This window comes from Mycteria americana, chromosome 4 (genome assembly GCF_035582795.1).
Source record: "Mycteria americana isolate JAX WOST 10 ecotype Jacksonville Zoo and Gardens chromosome 4, USCA_MyAme_1.0, whole genome shotgun sequence".
Lineage (NCBI taxonomy): Eukaryota > Metazoa > Chordata > Aves > Ciconiiformes > Ciconiidae > Mycteria > Mycteria americana.
In genome coordinates this window covers 30,210,606-30,227,888 of record NC_134368.1, presented here as the reverse complement: position 1 = coordinate 30,227,888, position 17,283 = coordinate 30,210,606, and the positions used below count along the sequence as shown (strand labels likewise).

Below are 17,283 nucleotides of genomic sequence, written 5' to 3'. Positions count from 1 at the left end.
TGTGGACAAATGAGCCCACTTTTCTTTACAATGAGATATACTTAAAATATACTCCTAATTGTATTGACTTCTGTTGTTTTTAATTTGGAATTTATCACAAATACATCTTTTCTTTTACAGAAAACTAACATGTGCTGATTTAAAAGAAAAGGAGCTTCTTATTTCCTGCAAAAATCAGTGTCCAAAAGAGGTAAGTCATATTAACAAAGAAATACTTGATTTGATGGATGTGTGGAATTTTGTGGATTTTACTTTTTTATAAGGTTTTTGATACAGTTCCATAGGCCAAGCAAACTTGAGAAGCTTAGTCTAAATGAATATGCTAAATGATAGATATGAAGGTGGTTAGTGAGCTGTACTCAAAGGACAGTTATTAATGTTTTGCTGTCAAATTGGAAGCTTATATTGAAGGATCAGAGATTTGTGTCCAAGGCATTAATGGCTTAATGTTTAAGCATGCAGATGAGGTTGAATGTGGAAGAGTATGTCCTCTAACGTGGTTAAAAACTGGTCTTGAATTTATATCTCCAAAATACTGGGATGCTGTTTGATTAGGAAACATACAGATAATTGTGCTTGCAATTGTTCTTGTCTAAGTGCAGGTCTAGTAATCCCTATCTGTGCAAAAATTCGGGGGGGGGGGGGGGGGGGGGGGACATGACGGAGGATTTTATACTTAACGAGTGCGATGAGTTAATAATGCCCTGCTGCTTTAGTGAAATATATGTTAGGGAATGTGAAATAGAAGACAAGCCAGTTAATCTTTCTACTGTATCTGGGTATATCTAAAGGGTTGCTGTAAAGAAGAGAAGAATAATATCCTTATTGCATGATGCTTAGACTGTGAACCAGTGTATATAGGCATCAGTAAGGAAGATTCATGTTAAATACTGCTTTTGAGTATTTTGTGGAGCAGGGGAAGAACTGGTTGGAGAAGCTACCAAATTTTCATCAGTAATAGCTTAGACATGTATCAGGATTTGTCCAGTTGTGGATAGTACTGCAGTAAGACATGAGTGATGGGCCAAATGACTTCTTCCTTGTCCCTCCTAGTACTGTTGTTATGTGCTGCTTGTGTGCTTTCAGAAATCCATGCATTACTTTTATTATATACTATTATTGTATCTTTGTTCTTTAGTTTTCATTAGTTGTGGTGAGAGTGACAGCCCTTTCTTCACTCCATTCCGGACTGTAGGGTTAGAAAATTTATGAAGTGGAAAAACAGGAATAGTCAGGAATATTTTGGGGAGTGTTTCCACTGCTACACTCTCCAGAATTTCTAAGAAATTCTCCTTCCCTGCAATAAAAATCCTTGTACTACAGAAAATATTTTATCCCATAATCACTTATTATTTTGTTGTTCTGGTTTGGCCTTTTACTGTGTAGCTGAGTCTCTTTGTCTCATGCAATATTTATCTGGCACTCATAAATAATTCGATTCAACTCATTCTCCTTCCCTGATTCCACTCATTTCCCTTATGCTGGTTTACCTATGATGTCCTCTAGTCTGACATTTCTGTCTTCTTACCTCATTCTCTTGTAGTTCTGAATTCTGCCTCAACCTAATAAACGTAGGTTCAAAACTTCGCTTTTGTTTCGTTATTTTCCAGTGTCAGAAGCATCAAATTTGAATCCTTGCCTTTATTAGAAAACTTTTTTTGTTTCCGAGTAAATGCAAAAATTCACAGGATTCCTGCTTGTTTTCCAACAGTCTCTGCTCCTCTGTTTTTCAGACAAGATTGTGTTAAACCCAACAGGAAGGCTGTGCTGTGTGCCTACTTGTATCTTCTGCTTTTTGCCCTTGTAGATGCCTTTCTGATGTCTTTTTTCTGTAAATGAATATCCCTGTCACAATTTTCTCATCTGGATGTCTGAAAGCTCTCTTCCTGGCGAGGGAATGCTTTTGGATATTATTTCATTGTCCATTTACCTCTTAATTTTGTCCTTTCATTTCCCTCTCTGTTACTTTGGGTTTATTTGCTCCAAGACTTCCTCCTCTTTATTTTCAAGAGTGCTTATAATCTCTTAACATGAACTATGTGTTCCTGTACTTTAGCTTCTCTTCAAAGATTTTTTTTTTTGTTTTTTTTCCATATCTCATCTTTGACTTTGATTAATGTACCTGTTGTGATTTTTCTGGACATATTCCCAAGACTCAGTCTGGGATTTAAAATCCATCTAGCAGTGGTCCTGAATTCTAGCTTGCAGTTAAGAATTGCCCTGTTCCACAGAGAATGTCTTTTTTGCTTAATTCAGTGGGATGTGAAAGAAAGCTTAGGACAACAGAGTCCACTTCAGTTTTATAAAGCTTTTATTTAACTCTAAAATTCTCCTTCCTATAGATGCCTTGAAAAATAAGGTTTTATGCAGCTTCAGCTATCCAGAGAGTCTTTTTAGTGTAACTGATGATGCTCTTTCCTTCCTGTGATTCTAGCTCTAGCTCTTACTGGCTTTCATGATACATGAAAGTATTAGTACAGTCCTGCTTCAGGTAGTTCATATCTTTGTGTTACAGCTCATCCTACTTTCCTCAGTTCCTATTTTGGTAACTTCATATGTACTGTATGGGTTTTTTACCATTTTTTTGGTCTAAAAAATTTGTTCCTGTTTCTCTGAATATTGAACGGTGCTAGGGATAGTTTGTCTGTTTTATAAGGACACAATATTTGTCTGCAACTTTGTGAAAATTAGCTAGCTGTATCATAATACAAATTGTACTGATAGTTCTCTTTTAAAGGAATAATTGATAAACACAATTTGAAGGAGCAGCCTTAACAGACATCACCCTGCCACTACCACCATCACCACCCTTCCCCAGCAAATATAGATCAAGCCCATTGAGGGGACCTCATGACAAGAACTTACAAAAAACTTGACCAAAAGATAAGATGGATATAACTACCGAATTTAGAACATTTAAAGTTTACAAATCAAATATGTCTGCTCAAAACTAAATTGGAAATGTTTTGTGTGTAGTCCTGACAGCCTCAAGTAAATTTCAAATTAGTGTTTTATGAGAATTTTCTTATTCAATGTCAGGAGCTGACCTTGGGTCATTACCAGAGCTCGGTGAAGTTGCTGTTTGCTAAAAATCATTGTGCACTGTAAGTCCACCAAGCTTAGCATAGTGCAACTTAGGTTGAACAGAATACAGTATTTTACTGAAGTCCTAGTTTTGAGATGTTTTTCTTTTTGGTTAATGGAAATTGTGGTAGTCAGTATAGTACCATATTTGAATTAAAGTTAACATGGTACATCTGGGGATTATGAAAATCAATTATATTGTCTGGTGCCTTGAAAAAATACAACAGGAACTTGAAAGTCTTGAAAGGTTTCATGTTTTTGTTTTGGCAATGGGAGTATAAAACTATAAAAACGACTTCTAGTATTATACAGTAAAGCTCACATTTCCTTTCTGCTTTAAGGAGAAGCAAAGTCTTTGATACTGCCACAGCTGTTAGATGAGAAGCTTTAATTAAAAAGTTCTTTCTCTTGTTTGGTAGCAATAGCAAATCCTGTTGAAGGAAATTTAACTTTTTTTTAATCAGGGGTGATTGAATTATTATGATCATGTTTGCAGATGTTTTGGGACAATTCTTACATCGAAGTTTTAACAATCCATCAGTTTTCATCGTTTATGTATTCATATCAGTATTTGTGGATTTGTATTTAACACTTTGTTTCGTGTAATTAGTATTTTTTGACAAAATGACCATACTTTGTACTTTTACTGTGCACTCTGCTACTGTCTTGATGTGAAATATGGGACCCCATTGTGATAAATTTATTTTAACATGATAGTGCAGTAGAGACAATGTCATAAATTTTAGGAGTGTGTGTATCTTTTTTTTAAAATAAATGAAATAAATTTTATTTCCAGAATGCTTAATTAAATTCTGTAAACACACCTTGAAAATGTACCTGGGTTGCAAAAATGTAATTTTAAAAGGCAAATGCACAGCTTTGTTCTGTAATGAGAAGATTTTCCTCAATGTCTGGCTTAAGCAGTGGAGGTTTTTGTAAGATCTCTGGAAGCAGAGCCACCTTTTGAGTCTGCCCCTTTGTTTGGAAGTGATAAACTTATCTTTTGTACTTAGCTTTTGGGATTGCTGCTCAAAAGTGCTGTTTTCTTTATTAACAGGTTATTTCCTTTATTATCAGGTGTGTATTAACAGGTTGTGTTTATTACCTTCTGGTGGAGATCAGTTAAGCCTCCATAAATGCTGATGGGTTTTATCATCATCAGACATAATGTTAAGATTTAAATGCATTGCCTATGGGGAAAATACTTGTAGGATTTGTTTTGGCTTTTTTTGAGAGCTGTGGGTTAAATCTCTTTCTTTTAAAGGCCTTGCCATGTCAAACATAAAGCCTGTTCATTTTGGCCTTTAGTCCCCGAGCTATTGACAAGAGAACTTGTATGGTGAAAATGATCTAAAGGGGCACGCGCTTTCTATTTTAGCGCCAGGTAGCTCAGCATGGACGCTTAAAAACAAGCAAAAAAAATCCTTTCCCACTACATTATTTATCCAGCAGAAGCAGCAGTAGGGTTGCTTTTGTTTTCTGAGATCATGAGGAAATGTTGTTTTGCCACTCATTTCACTGCTCCTCTTGATTTTTTTTCTTAATGTTTGTTTTGCATTGGAGGGAGTAAAAAGAAAGTTACACTGCCAGCTTCATTCTTGTCCTGCATCCCTGTGGATGTGAACTGTGTAGCTCTATGCAGAGAACTAAATGTGTAAATTTGGGTTTCAGTATTGGATTAAACACATTTCTGTGCTATGCAAATTTTGCTTTCATGGTGTTTAATGTAAGAATTTTATTGCAGTAGCACTTGGGGGTTGAGGTGTGAGGGCTACTGTCTTGAATTCATCACTCTGACATGTCACTTATAAGACTGTTTGTTTGGGCTTTGACACTATTAATGGAAATGTGCCTAATTAGAATGGAAGAGTAAGCTGGAAGTAATAGTTCTAGCCATGGATTGTTCTTGGCCAGCATGGGATGACTTGCACGTGAGACTAGATCGTTTTATTGCATATGATGCTCTTGGGTAGGGAGCCAGGAGAAGGGCCCTCTTACTGCACAGAGGTCATGCAGTAGCAAATTGGTTTTGCAAAGATTGCAGTCACTAGTGAGCAGACTCAGCTGCTAAACTCCGTGGTCCTGGCTGGTAGTCTGACCTCAGTAGCGTACAAGCTTAAAGACAAGTTTCTCCCCTCATCTTTTCAAAATGAGGCAAAACTCAAGATAGATTTGCTGATGATCAGTTGTGCCTGAACAAACCTAAATTCCTCCTTTGGTAAGACGACCAATTTCTATTTTTTCCCTCCAGATAAAGCAAATAGATTAGATCTGCTACATAAGGCTTCAGCAGAGCAATTGAGTCAGTGCCGCTTAGTGAGTAGCTAGTTCAGATACAGAAGAGGGTTAATACAAGGATGAAGAAGGGCTAAAGGAAAAAACTGCTTGGTTGTTTTTTTGTGGGTTTTTGTGTTTTGTTTTTTTTTTTAAACCCTAAAACAATACAACAACAAAACTAGATGAAAAGTTGGAGCAAGAGATGTGAACAATAAGGAAATTTTCCCAAGGACTGGACTGATGCCTGACCTTGCCTTGTTTCCAGTAATGACCTTGGCACCAGAAAACATTGGAATTTTCTGATGAAAACTTGTGGAGTGTTGTCAGTACATGACAATTGAGGAAATGCATCTGCAGAGCACATGTATTTGGGGCATGTTATTAGATACAGAAAAAACAGTAAGACCCTGCATGTCAAGGCTAATAATAAGCTCTCAGGAAACAGCGGAAATTCTTATTGTCACAGCATGATTAGCTGGAGAGAAATGCAAGTGAGAGCTGAAGATGTATTGGGGAAGATATTCTATTAAGAATAAGCAATTAAGGCATTGTACAAAGTCCTTCCTGCTGAGATATCATCTGGAATACACATGCAGTTCTGGCTACTGTATTCAAGAAACACTGATTTAAGCTGGTTGAAATTCAACGATGGCAATACTATGGGAATAAAGAGCCTTTTATGAAAGGACAATAGAGAAATATTTCAATATGAGGATAAGAACTGAGGGGTTTAGAATGGCTAGAATAAATGTAGGAAATTAAAAAAAAAAAAGCTCTTGCATCTTGTAGTGAGCTCCTGGAACAGCCTCCTTAGTGAAACAGTAGAAAGGGAGCAGAATGGGGGACCGTTTTCATGGTAAGCCTTCATCCAGTCCTAGAGGGATCATAGGAGGTGTCTGCCTTTAGGAGGACTGGACTTTAGGACTGAACATGATGATTTAGAGGTTCCTTCTAGTCCTGTGTGAAATGTACTGAAACGGTGACTAAAAAAACTGAGCCTAAACCGCAGAGTATCTGTCAGTGTAATAATAGTTTGTGACTGGCATGGACATGAAAATATGTACGTCTGTTCCGTAATTTTTAATTGGAAAATTTTGCGTTCTGTTTAGGTATGTATTTCATGATACTAGCTCAGAGGTTTAGCCAATTCCAATGGACTTGTGAGAATCCAAATATACTAATCAACAAGAAGTGTATACACCTGGGTTTTATAATTCTTATGTAGTATTCTCATTCTTGTGGATGAAGGATGTATTATGTATATGTCTTCAATTTTTAATAAATGTGAAAAAATGTATCTTAAAATTGTATATCTTACAGCATTTTCCAAGTTGTGTTAATCCCTTGATGACCGTGAAGAGGTGAAATTTCACTTTTAATAGAGAACACTATCCAATGCCATTTTAAATAGTTTGGGGATTTAAAGGTACCTCTATGAATAAATCGACTGGATGTCTTATGTGAGATTTCACCTTCAGTTATTAACAGTATTGGGTTATATAATTGAAAATGAAAACTCATTATTGTGAAGATTTCTTATGGGTATGTGTATGAGCAAGGTGTATTTTCAGTCAAGTTCTTAATAGAAAGTGAAAAAATTTGTTTGCTTTCTTGTTGGTTTTATCTAATATAATGCTGGGACCACTGCTACATTCCTAACAGTCAGCATATTTAAATTACTATCTCAGTTCTTAACACAGTAATTGAATTACAATATTTTCATTATAAATGTTAAAAATTGCACCGGCAGTAAAAAAACTCTCTATCTCACAGATGTCAGAAATGGGATAATCTGCCAAATGCAGAAATTAAGATTTTGTGAAATTATTTCTTACATGATAAGAATATTGGTGACCTGTATTTGACTTTTGCATAGTTCAGAAGATTCTTGCATGCAAAATTTTCTTTTGTGGTATTTTTGCTTCTGATTCTCCCCTCTTTCTTTTGTTGACTCTGTACTGTAGCAGCTTGTAGATCACTTAATTTCAGTGTCCAGTTTCTTTTTACCTTATCTAATCGTATTCCCCCAAAATACAGATAGCTACGGTAATCATTGTATAAATTCCTGTGGAGATGATTATTCTTGAAACATTTGAAAGGAGAAATTGGTTTTTAATCAAGCTGTACGAATAAAAGATAAATCACTCTACTGGAACTGAAATATGGTAAATAACAAGCCAACATTTGCCAAAAAAAAAAAAAAATAAAAACCAACTATTTCACAAGTGGAAAAACTGATAAGCCGAATGGGTTTATCTCTTAAGCTGCTATGTCTGAAATAAAACCAGTTCATAGATTCTTTGTAATTTTACAGTCATTTATTGGTGTGGGGGTTTTTGTGTGTTTTGTTCTTTATAGTTGCCCTGTGGTCACCGGTGTAAAGAGATTTGCCATTCAGGTAGCTGTCCTCTGAACTGTAGCCAGAAGGTTAAACTCCGATGTCTCTGTAAGAGACTGAAAAAGGTAAATTCCTAAGTTACAATTTTGAGAATGATGTATTATCTTTGTATGTTCCTAGGCTTGTATGGATGGATTGTCTCTAGTGCAGATTAGAATAGGTCCAGTTAACTCTACTAGAGATATAACAGTTCGCATCAGCTGAAGATCTGGGCTGCAGCATCAAAAGATTCACTGGAGAATATAAAATCCTGTTAGTTCTAAAATATGTTAGCTGCCTGACTTACAATAGCTTTATCTTCAAGCACACTTTAATTTTTGTAGCTCCATTGGGAGAATAGTCAGATGACCTGGAGTGATTTGAGAAGAAAAAAATACATTTTTCTGATGATATTGGGAAAGTTTATAATTACATAAGTTGGATCAAGCACAGATGTTGTGAATCCCTAACTAATGTAATCAGTTACAGTTCTCTACAAACCTAAAAGCAAGTACAGGCATCAGCATCCTTAGGTTCTACCAAAGATAAGGGACAACGTAATGTAACAAGTTTATTATAGCTATATAGTATTATGAGAGGAAGAATAGAAATTGATGTGAAGTCTCGGCAAATAATAATGACTTGCTAAAAAAAATCATTACCTGGCTTAATTAAAAGGTGCTTAAATTATTTTTCTAGACCCATTTAACTTCTGAGCCTTCCAAACAGGCTGCAGTTCCCCAGAGTTCTCAGCTTCTCCAAGAAATGTCTTGTGCAACCAAAAGTCTTGTGGGTGGGTTGTTGAGCAGGAGAAAGGATGACACGTACAGAGCAAGTGCTTCAAATTGAACAGTCTCTGCTTACGGATAACCACCTCTTTTTTTTTTTTTTTTTTTTCCCTTCAATATTAGGAGGAGGGGAGGAAATGTGAGTGATAATTTTTTTTTTTTTTTTTTTTCCTCATGACCAGGTCTTGCCCTGTAATCTCAGCCAGTTAACAGAATGTATATGAAATTACTGAGACTCTGAATGCTAGCTCTTTCTGCCAGGGTTCAGAAGGTTATCTTACTTTGTCTTAGGCAAACAAGTAAGAAAAGAGAAGAGATGAGAAATTAAACTGGACTATTTGATTTATTCTTGCTTTCAGCTTAGTTCATCAGAAAGAAGGAAAAGACAAAAGGACAATTTAATACAGAATTACAGGTTCAAATAACATTTGATCATTAGCTTTATTTTCTGTGTAACCAATGCTTTACTAAATAAGATTGGTTTATAATTATTTTCATAAAGAAATGGACATTATAACTAAAATTTTATATAGGGAAATGATTATAAAAGACTCAAATTATATTTAACAGGAAATACAGTGCAGCAAGATACAAGAAGGCCAAGTTTCACTGGAATGCGATGCATTATGCAAGGAAATGAAACGGAAAGCAGCTGAGGTAATGTATCTGTTGTAGCTATAATTTCCTCAGTGCTTCAAGAAAAGTAGGAAAAAATGTACGGAGAATTATTTTTCAAGGCAATATCAGCAAAAAATACAACATACGTAGATATGCTGTTTAATAGCAGCTACTTTTTCAGACTTGAATTTGGCTTAGCGGGGAAAATTACAGTGTTTGTAGACAGTGTTAATGGACTCAGTGAAATACTGTGTTAAAACAACATTGTTATTTTCTTCCTTTTTTTTTTTTTTTTTTTTTAAATTTCTTAGAACTGGTTCTTTCCTCTTCCACTGAGAACAAGTGATGATCAGTGATGATGAAATCATCATTGCTGATGATTAGGGCTGTAGGGTTAGGGCCAGGCCACTTTACAGGACATTGTTAGATCTGCTCTTTCCTGTGAAAGTTTTGCAGCCATTGAATGCTCAACTTGTCCAGCATGAAGAGTGTAATCCTGTCACACTGTATTAGTTACGCTGTACCAAAAGAATGGAGAGTTTTCCGCAATTGCAGTATACTTTTTAGCCTGCTGTAAATGTGACTTCTCCCTCATTCTGCTGTTTTATGAAGAAATTGCTGCATGCTGTCACCCAGAGAGACAGAATATAAATCTTGCTGATATAAGCCTTTTATAAAAACGTAAACAAAAAGAACTACTGCATAACTTGCTTGGTTTTTATCAGGTGTTAGATGTAATAAATGTACAACCCAAAAACTCAATGGGTAAAGCTGACTTTTGTCAGGTTCTGCTCAGACTTTCAGGATTGATTGGCAAGTTCTAACAAGTACCACATAGACCAAATCCTGCAAGTTTGCAAGCAGATCAAATGCTAAGACTCTTGGCATATGCCTTTAGAAAATCCCAACCATAACAAACAGTTCCAGTAAGAGTGTGAAGATAAGTTCATAGGACATGGAGTGCACTAAAGTAAGGTGAATTCACGAGAGCCTGCGTGAGCTGGGACACAGCAGCGTGTCTCGGTGTGGTACAGTGCAGCATCAGCTGCTGTTTTACTTCAGCAGATACTAGTTCCTATTTCTTGCCCCTGACATTGTAATCCACGGGGAGGAATGGTCTAATGCAATGAGCAGATGACTACAATTTTCCACTATAAACAATGCCACGGACATACCATGTGGGATAACCTAGCTATGTGTACCTTCCCCACAGAAGAACATAGATTTATTTGTTTGGGGTTTTTTATATGAAGTTCTATTTAAATTCTTACTAGGTGCCTTTTTGTAGCCTGTGTTGACTTGTAAATGACATGCTAGAACGATCTATTATATGCACCTGACAAAAGTAGTTTATTATGTCAATTACCGTTCAATGTGTCAAGACTGGAAAAAGTCTGCTAAAAACTGCAGACATTTACAAAGATAACTTAGTTTGCACAGTTGCAAAACAACCATCAATTTCCAAAACCAAAGTGTGTTAAGTCTTAATAAAACCCCTCATGTGTAGCACCTAGTGAGTATGCACTTCTGAGGAACTGAATGTGTCTTTTACTGTACATTTTATTAAAGAAAAAGTTCTAGAAATGTTTTTCCATACTGTGATTATAATGGTTAAGCTTCCCTCTACCTATGTGTATTATACGTATGTATCTTCTACAAATATGACCCCACCAGAGTAAAAAGAAGCTCTTTTGTGGCTTTTTTCCACATTTGTGGGTCCCTTTTTCTTTTGGAGCTGAAGTTCTGCCATTAGATGGCAGTGAAACACCAGGAGGCTAGTTGTGCAGTTTTTTCCACACCAGACTGCGATTTCAGATGTGCATGGCTGACAAGGTTTTTTATACACTTTTCTAAAGAGAAACTCTGCCATTGTGTCTAGATTAATGAAATTCTCAGTAATGGTTTTATTTGATATACAGTTTAGCAATTTAAAAAATTGTCTGAAAACCTGCAAATAGGATTGTTCTATTGACCCTGTCCTCAGCGCACACTGCTTGAGCTACAGTGTGCTAAAGCATGGGCTGATGTGCTTTCTCCTTAGTCATCAAGAGCTCTTGAATTGCAAATTGTTTGGAACAAATTCCACCTGCGCAAACCATATTTAGTAAATTATTGTCACTGTTAGTATGCAAATCATTCAGTTATTAGGATCAAGACTTTTTCATTTCAAGGTATTAATCAGATTTTTACATCTAACTTTTCTAAGGTAGTGATTCAGTGGCTGCAATACTAAAGGTCTAAGAAATGTACACGAGAAGGTGGAAACATATACTTCCCCACTATACTCTTCCTGTTACTACTATTACTGTAATGATCTCTGACTATGGGAATTTTAGAGATCGAGCTGGTGTCTTTCTGTTTAATGGTCTTTGTTGGATTTATCTCCTGTTAGCATGCCTAATTGTTTTTCAGTCAACATAAACTTTTGGCATCTATAAACATCCTGTAGCACTGAATTTCTAGATTTAGCCGAATACTATGTGGGAGTAGAATACTTCCCTCTGTTATGAACCAGCCTCCTGATAATTTCATTTTATGCCTTTGCTTTTGTGTTATGAAAAATAATTATTGATGTTTTCTCCCTATTTGGCATCTTCACACTCTTCAGGATTTTGTGCCCTGTTAGTCACCTGATGAATCCTAGTTATGCATCTCTTTTAGATGGAAGCCACTCCATCCTGTTGTCTTTTGTATATGTTCAGGCTGTACATTCTTTTGTTATTGCAGGACCAAAACTGAACGCAGGAGCTAAGATTCAAGTGCGTTATGTGTTTACATATTGACATTTTTTCTCTACCATTCTTTTCTTAATAATTTCTAGCATTTAATTTGCTTTCTTTAACACTACAAAACACTTCTATAGAATTATCATTTGTAACTCCCATGACTTCTTTTCATATGACTTTCTGATGGTGGAGCACTTTTAATTACATTTGGTTCGCATTACACCAAGATCTTTAAAGCAGTTTGGTTATGCATTATCCAATATATGTCATATTTGGTACAAATATAGAGGTTTCCTTTTGCTCTAGTAGTCGGGGAATATTTAAAGTACTTGGAATGAAATATGTGTGTGTAAATTATATAGATATATAGGAATTATCCATATGTGTAATGTACTGAATTGAGGATAAAGTCGCTGAAAACTTAGAATAACTGTCTTTAGGGATTTTCCTGGTTGTTAGTGAACAAACTGTTCTTTTTAGGTTTTATATTTGTCGGTTGAGCTTATCGAGTTGAAGTCAGAAGTTCAATTTATAACCTTGTAGCATCCATTATATGTTCTATGTTTTCCAAATGTGAGAAGATGCAGCTTTTTCTGACAATATTTTGTAGTCTAAATAAGTGAAGAGCTCACTTGATGGAGGTTTTGCGCACTTTTGCTGAGAACCATTCTATAGGAGTAACTATGGTTCTATAAGAAAACAGGTTTAGCTGCTGTTTACAACAGTTGCTTATCACTTTGTATGTCTGGACAGATAAAAGATGCAGAAGCCAAAGCTGCTATTGAAGAAGAGAAACGAAGACAACAGGTATCAACCTTTCTTCTTCCTCATCCGCTTCCTCCCCAACCTTGTTCTTGTTAGTAAATAATTTAATTTACATGCAACTAAAGATGTATAGTTTGTAATGTGATATGCACAGTCATTCCTGTCAGCTGTTACCTTACTCTAAGATGTGTGCTGTGAATGATTTACAGTGGTTAAGAGCCCACATGTTTTCCCAAACAATTTTCATAATTTTATGCAAAATGATAATTAATCAGTTTAATCTTGCATTACTATAACTGTGTATAGTATAGTTTATTTTTAAAGTACGAAGTACTCTTGATTTTAATTGGACACTTTATAATGCATAAACCCCACAGAATTGCTGAATACCCTCCATAGAGATTTAAATATTGGGTGAAGCTTCCCTCCTCCCTCCTGTCATGAAAGAATGAGGAAGCCTAAACGAGTCTTTGTCCTTCAAGGTCTTTGAGGGGGGGAAAAAACGTGTATTGACTGTAATTGCTGTTGTTGGTGAGCATATGTTGTCGGCATTGTAATCCAAGAAGCTTCTGTGCCAGCTGCCTGGAGACACTAATGCTAATCGTATAGGCAATAGCAATAGGCAATTAGGCAATAACCCCAAGCTTGGTTGGTGGCGTTTGTCAGGTTTGTCACCTGGAGGCTACAGCCTTACTGCACTCCTTCCAACCAGTTCATGCATGTATACCTGTGCCTGAGCATTTGACACCAAATCATACTCTAAGTCTAGTGTGTGCTTTCTGAGTCTCCTGTTGCTCAGGTATCGCAACAGTTATGTATTAGATTATACTTGTGTTTTCACCTGGATGTCACACTCCGTTTTTATCGCAGCGCACTGGCTCATTCCCTGCTTGAAAGGGGGCGCGGGAGGCTTACTCACAGACCCGATCCTCTTGTACCATTCCCCTGATCTCATTAGGATAGACAGTTTCTCTGTGGGTCACAACTTCTCTTATGCATACTTTGATTAACTGCCTAGAGACTTTATTAAAGCGTTATGTCTACCAGCCAATGCTCTAGCAAGGCCTGCTTTTGTTTTCAAAGGGAAGCATGTCTACTCATCGTACGGGAAAAACATGCAGTTACGTACCTGTTGTCCAGGGGACCAGGCACTGTTTTGTGATAATCTTGTAATGTTTATTGTTACATTCATGCCTCAGCTGTCTACAATATTGATCGCATATTCCCTCATACAACTCATAGACAGTTCATCTAATTCTTCTTGTTCTCTAAGTTGACCTTGGAATGTTAGTTCTGGGACATAGGTCAGGAAGTGTGGCTTGCATACAGATGACTGAAACATTTTGTTAGGCAGAGGTGATCTATAACTGATGGTTCTGCAAGCTAAGTACTGAAGTGTGCTAATGGACATTTACACATGTAAAGAACATGCTTACAATTCTAGAGCTAGAAATTCAAAGTTGCTGGTGTTTGTATTGCACCAATTGTGTTTTCATGCATTCCAGAAGGCATCCCAGTTACTAATGATTTCTGCCTCAAAATCACTTAACTTATAGGCCTCTAGTAAAGTCTCAGTAATGAGGCTCCTCTGAAACTGTAGCAGATTCACTTCACCAACATAGCGTGCAGCATTATTTTTGTCTTGATTCTTCAGCAGTGATTGTTTCTCTGCAGTCACACCACCATTGCTTTCTACTTGTACATTCACTGAAGTCTCACAGGTACAGTCCAGCAGTACCCTTGTGCAATACATGGCAACTGCTTCTGCATACGTGTTTTGCGATGGATGCAGCTTCAGGGATAGAAGACTTCACCTATACATAATCAAGCCTATTAAAAGGTTAATTAAGAGTGGCCAGTTATATAGCACAATAGCAAACTGTAGGACAACAACAGTAAAAAAAATAGGACAAAGCCAATACAAAAAAATAGGACAACAATAACTAATAAATAGGCTCTAGAATTGTACAAAGGTACTAACCTCGCCTACTGCAGCCTTTTATCTAATATTGATTCCCTTCCAATTTGATCTCATAATCTGCCATCTGGTGATGCAAATTGGAGGACATGACTATCGTAGGGTGTTGGGTCACATTAAGAGTATATATTTATTGGGTATACTCCCTTCTGACAAAAGTTTGCATCTTGTACCACTTTCCCGATCTCGTTAGCACATTTTTATATAGACAGTCCATCTGTTAGTCACAGCTTCTCGAGACTTGTTTTCATTAATACTTCATTAAATCCTTTATATACAAACTAGTTAGTGCTCTGGTAAGTCTGCACATTTGTATTTTGGTATTTGCTATATTTGGTAGCAGCTTCTGCTAATACCGTTTACAGATGGAATCACTTGTTTCTTAGTGGAAGGGAGACAGCTTGGTTAGATTTCTCGTCATGGCCCTAGCAGCCAAACTTTCCCTCTGCTTCTAATTCAGAGGCACCGTGTGAGGCCAGGGTTTTCACAATTGCTAGAGGTGGAAAAAAGATCAGTGCTTTGATTATTTAACAATTCAGACCAAGCTCTCTCCCTGTCCCACTCTAGCGTAAAAGAATTGGTTAAATTTTTGAGCTAACTGATAATAGTCAAGAGTTTCAATACTGAAAGTCAAAGTCTCAAACCTGAATTCTAATTTAATAAGTTGTATGAAAAATTTTGTTTCCTTTTTTCTTAGAAAGAAAAATGTTTTAACAGCTCCTTAGAAGTTACAAAAGTCAAGCAGCCAGCCCCCTCTGTAAAATACAAGACTTGCAATTTCAGGATATAGGCTTTGTGTCTGTATAGTCACTGTTATTTGCATTCATTTAGCTACATTTCCCATGGGGCTGCTACTCCTTCCAGTGCAGGAAGAATATAGAGAATAACACATGAAGGAGCAAAATCCAGTACCTGAGCAATACTAAATTAGACATTATCTGACATCAAATTGTTTTGAGTATACAGTTTAAATGCATTTCATTTTATTTTTAATATGTCTATACACAAAGAAGATAGGTTCTTACTCTAAATAAAAAGCTTTAGCTTGTTTAGCTTGAAAAATTAAGGTAGTTTGAAGACTGGGCACAACCATTACTTTATTGTTCAGAGATCATTGAGGTGACACTTCGGGAACGATAACAGTTATATAAAATCCGTAGGTAGCTTTTCAAGGATAGTGATGGCTTCTTTCTCGTATTCTGTGCCCACGAACCTTTTTTCATTCTGTGTTTTGGTTTTTATAATGTATTTATTTTTAGCTGGGTTTTTATAAAGATCACTAGGAAAGCAATTCAGTACCTGTTATGTAATTGTTCGAGCCCTATATTTTAATTCAGATTACTGCAATTCATGAAGCATTCTGCTTTTAAAACTTACAGATCACAAGTATATAATAACTATAGAAGCCCCAAATTTTATGTAGCATCTGTGTAAAATGAAATACTGCCATATTATCTATAAAACCTTAAGAACTCTGCACTTGCCTCCAGATTTTGGATTTTGAAAACCTGTTTCATTAAAATACTTTGCTTTTCTAAAGGAGGATTAGCTAGTTGAAAGTAATCTTGTTTCAAATAGCAGGCTGCGGAACTTTGTCTGAACTCTTCTCCCGTATCATCAGAGAAGTGCCAACAATTTCTGCCTTTATTAGGTACAAAGGAATAGCCATCAAAATGGGTCCCTTTCTCCTGCTAACAGTGGTATCTGGCACAAGAAGGGAAGTAAGATCTGCTTTGTGAAACTGACAAATATTTGCTGTCAGTAGAGGAAGACCAGACATCAGGCAACCTTGAGCTCCAAAGGAAAATTATATTTACTGGACTACTTCTCTGCCCATTTCCCAAAAGGGTCTTATTCTTGTTTCTTTAATGCACCTACCTTATTGTCTTAGTCCCTCTCTTCCTGGCAGCACTGCAGTAGTAGTCATGTAGATTTATTTCCTCTCATGGCCAGGCTTTGTCTCTGTTCACTGTCCATGTTTCCTCTGCTTCAGCTCAATCTTGCGCCTTTTGCCCAGCCAGTCCCGGCTTGCTGCACTCTGCTGCTCCCATCTCCCTTCTCTCTTTCAGCTCATCTAGTCGCTCTGCTCCCTAGCTCCTTGTCCCATGCTTTCTCTAGTAGCTGACAACTCTACCCCAAAATCCAGATAATCGTTGGACGTTTTCTGTTTGTAGTCTGTCTCAACTGTCCTTTAGAGCATCTTTTCTGATTTTCCTAGCAATTAGATGGCTCCTCATTGGAGTCCCATCCCAGTCTTACACGCTTTGTTCCAGGCTGCCTAATTCCAGTTTTATTTCAGCTTTGTACCCTAGAATGAGTTTTGTCTGTATTCTCTTGATACCCTTTTAAAAGGATGTGGAGGGGGGATGAGGAACAGGGATCAGAGGATCCTACTGTGCATTCCAGACATCACCCTGAAACTGCTGTTCTGGGTGGAAGCTTGGCATTCTTCTTTTTCCAATTGCTTTGCTTCATTTTTGGGCCTAAGGGCATGTGCTTTCTTTTGAAGGATGCTATGTACCTACTACAGTCATATATGAGTGACTAAATGTTAAGTTATAACACTTAACAAATGGAATCTTTTTGTGCATGTCTAAGATTATAGCTATTAATCTAAAATTTAGCTGAGCATGCAAAATATAAAGAATTGGGAGAAAGATGATAGATTTT

At 36.7% G+C, this 17,283-nt stretch overlaps 1 protein-coding gene across 1 annotated transcript in view; it reads left to right on the top strand.

Moving 5' to 3' along the window:
• NFXL1 (nuclear transcription factor, X-box binding like 1) overlaps positions 1-17,283 on the top strand; it is a 48,392-nt gene that overhangs the window by 29,864 nt on the left and 1,245 nt on the right. Inside the window, exons 18-21 of the mRNA XM_075500027.1 lie at positions 121-190; positions 7,720-7,824; positions 9,097-9,183; positions 12,624-12,677. Coding sequence (XP_075356142.1) covers positions 121-190; positions 7,720-7,824; positions 9,097-9,183; positions 12,624-12,677 — 316 coding nt within the window. The remainder of the gene's footprint in view (positions 1-120; positions 191-7,719; positions 7,825-9,096; positions 9,184-12,623; positions 12,678-17,283) is intronic.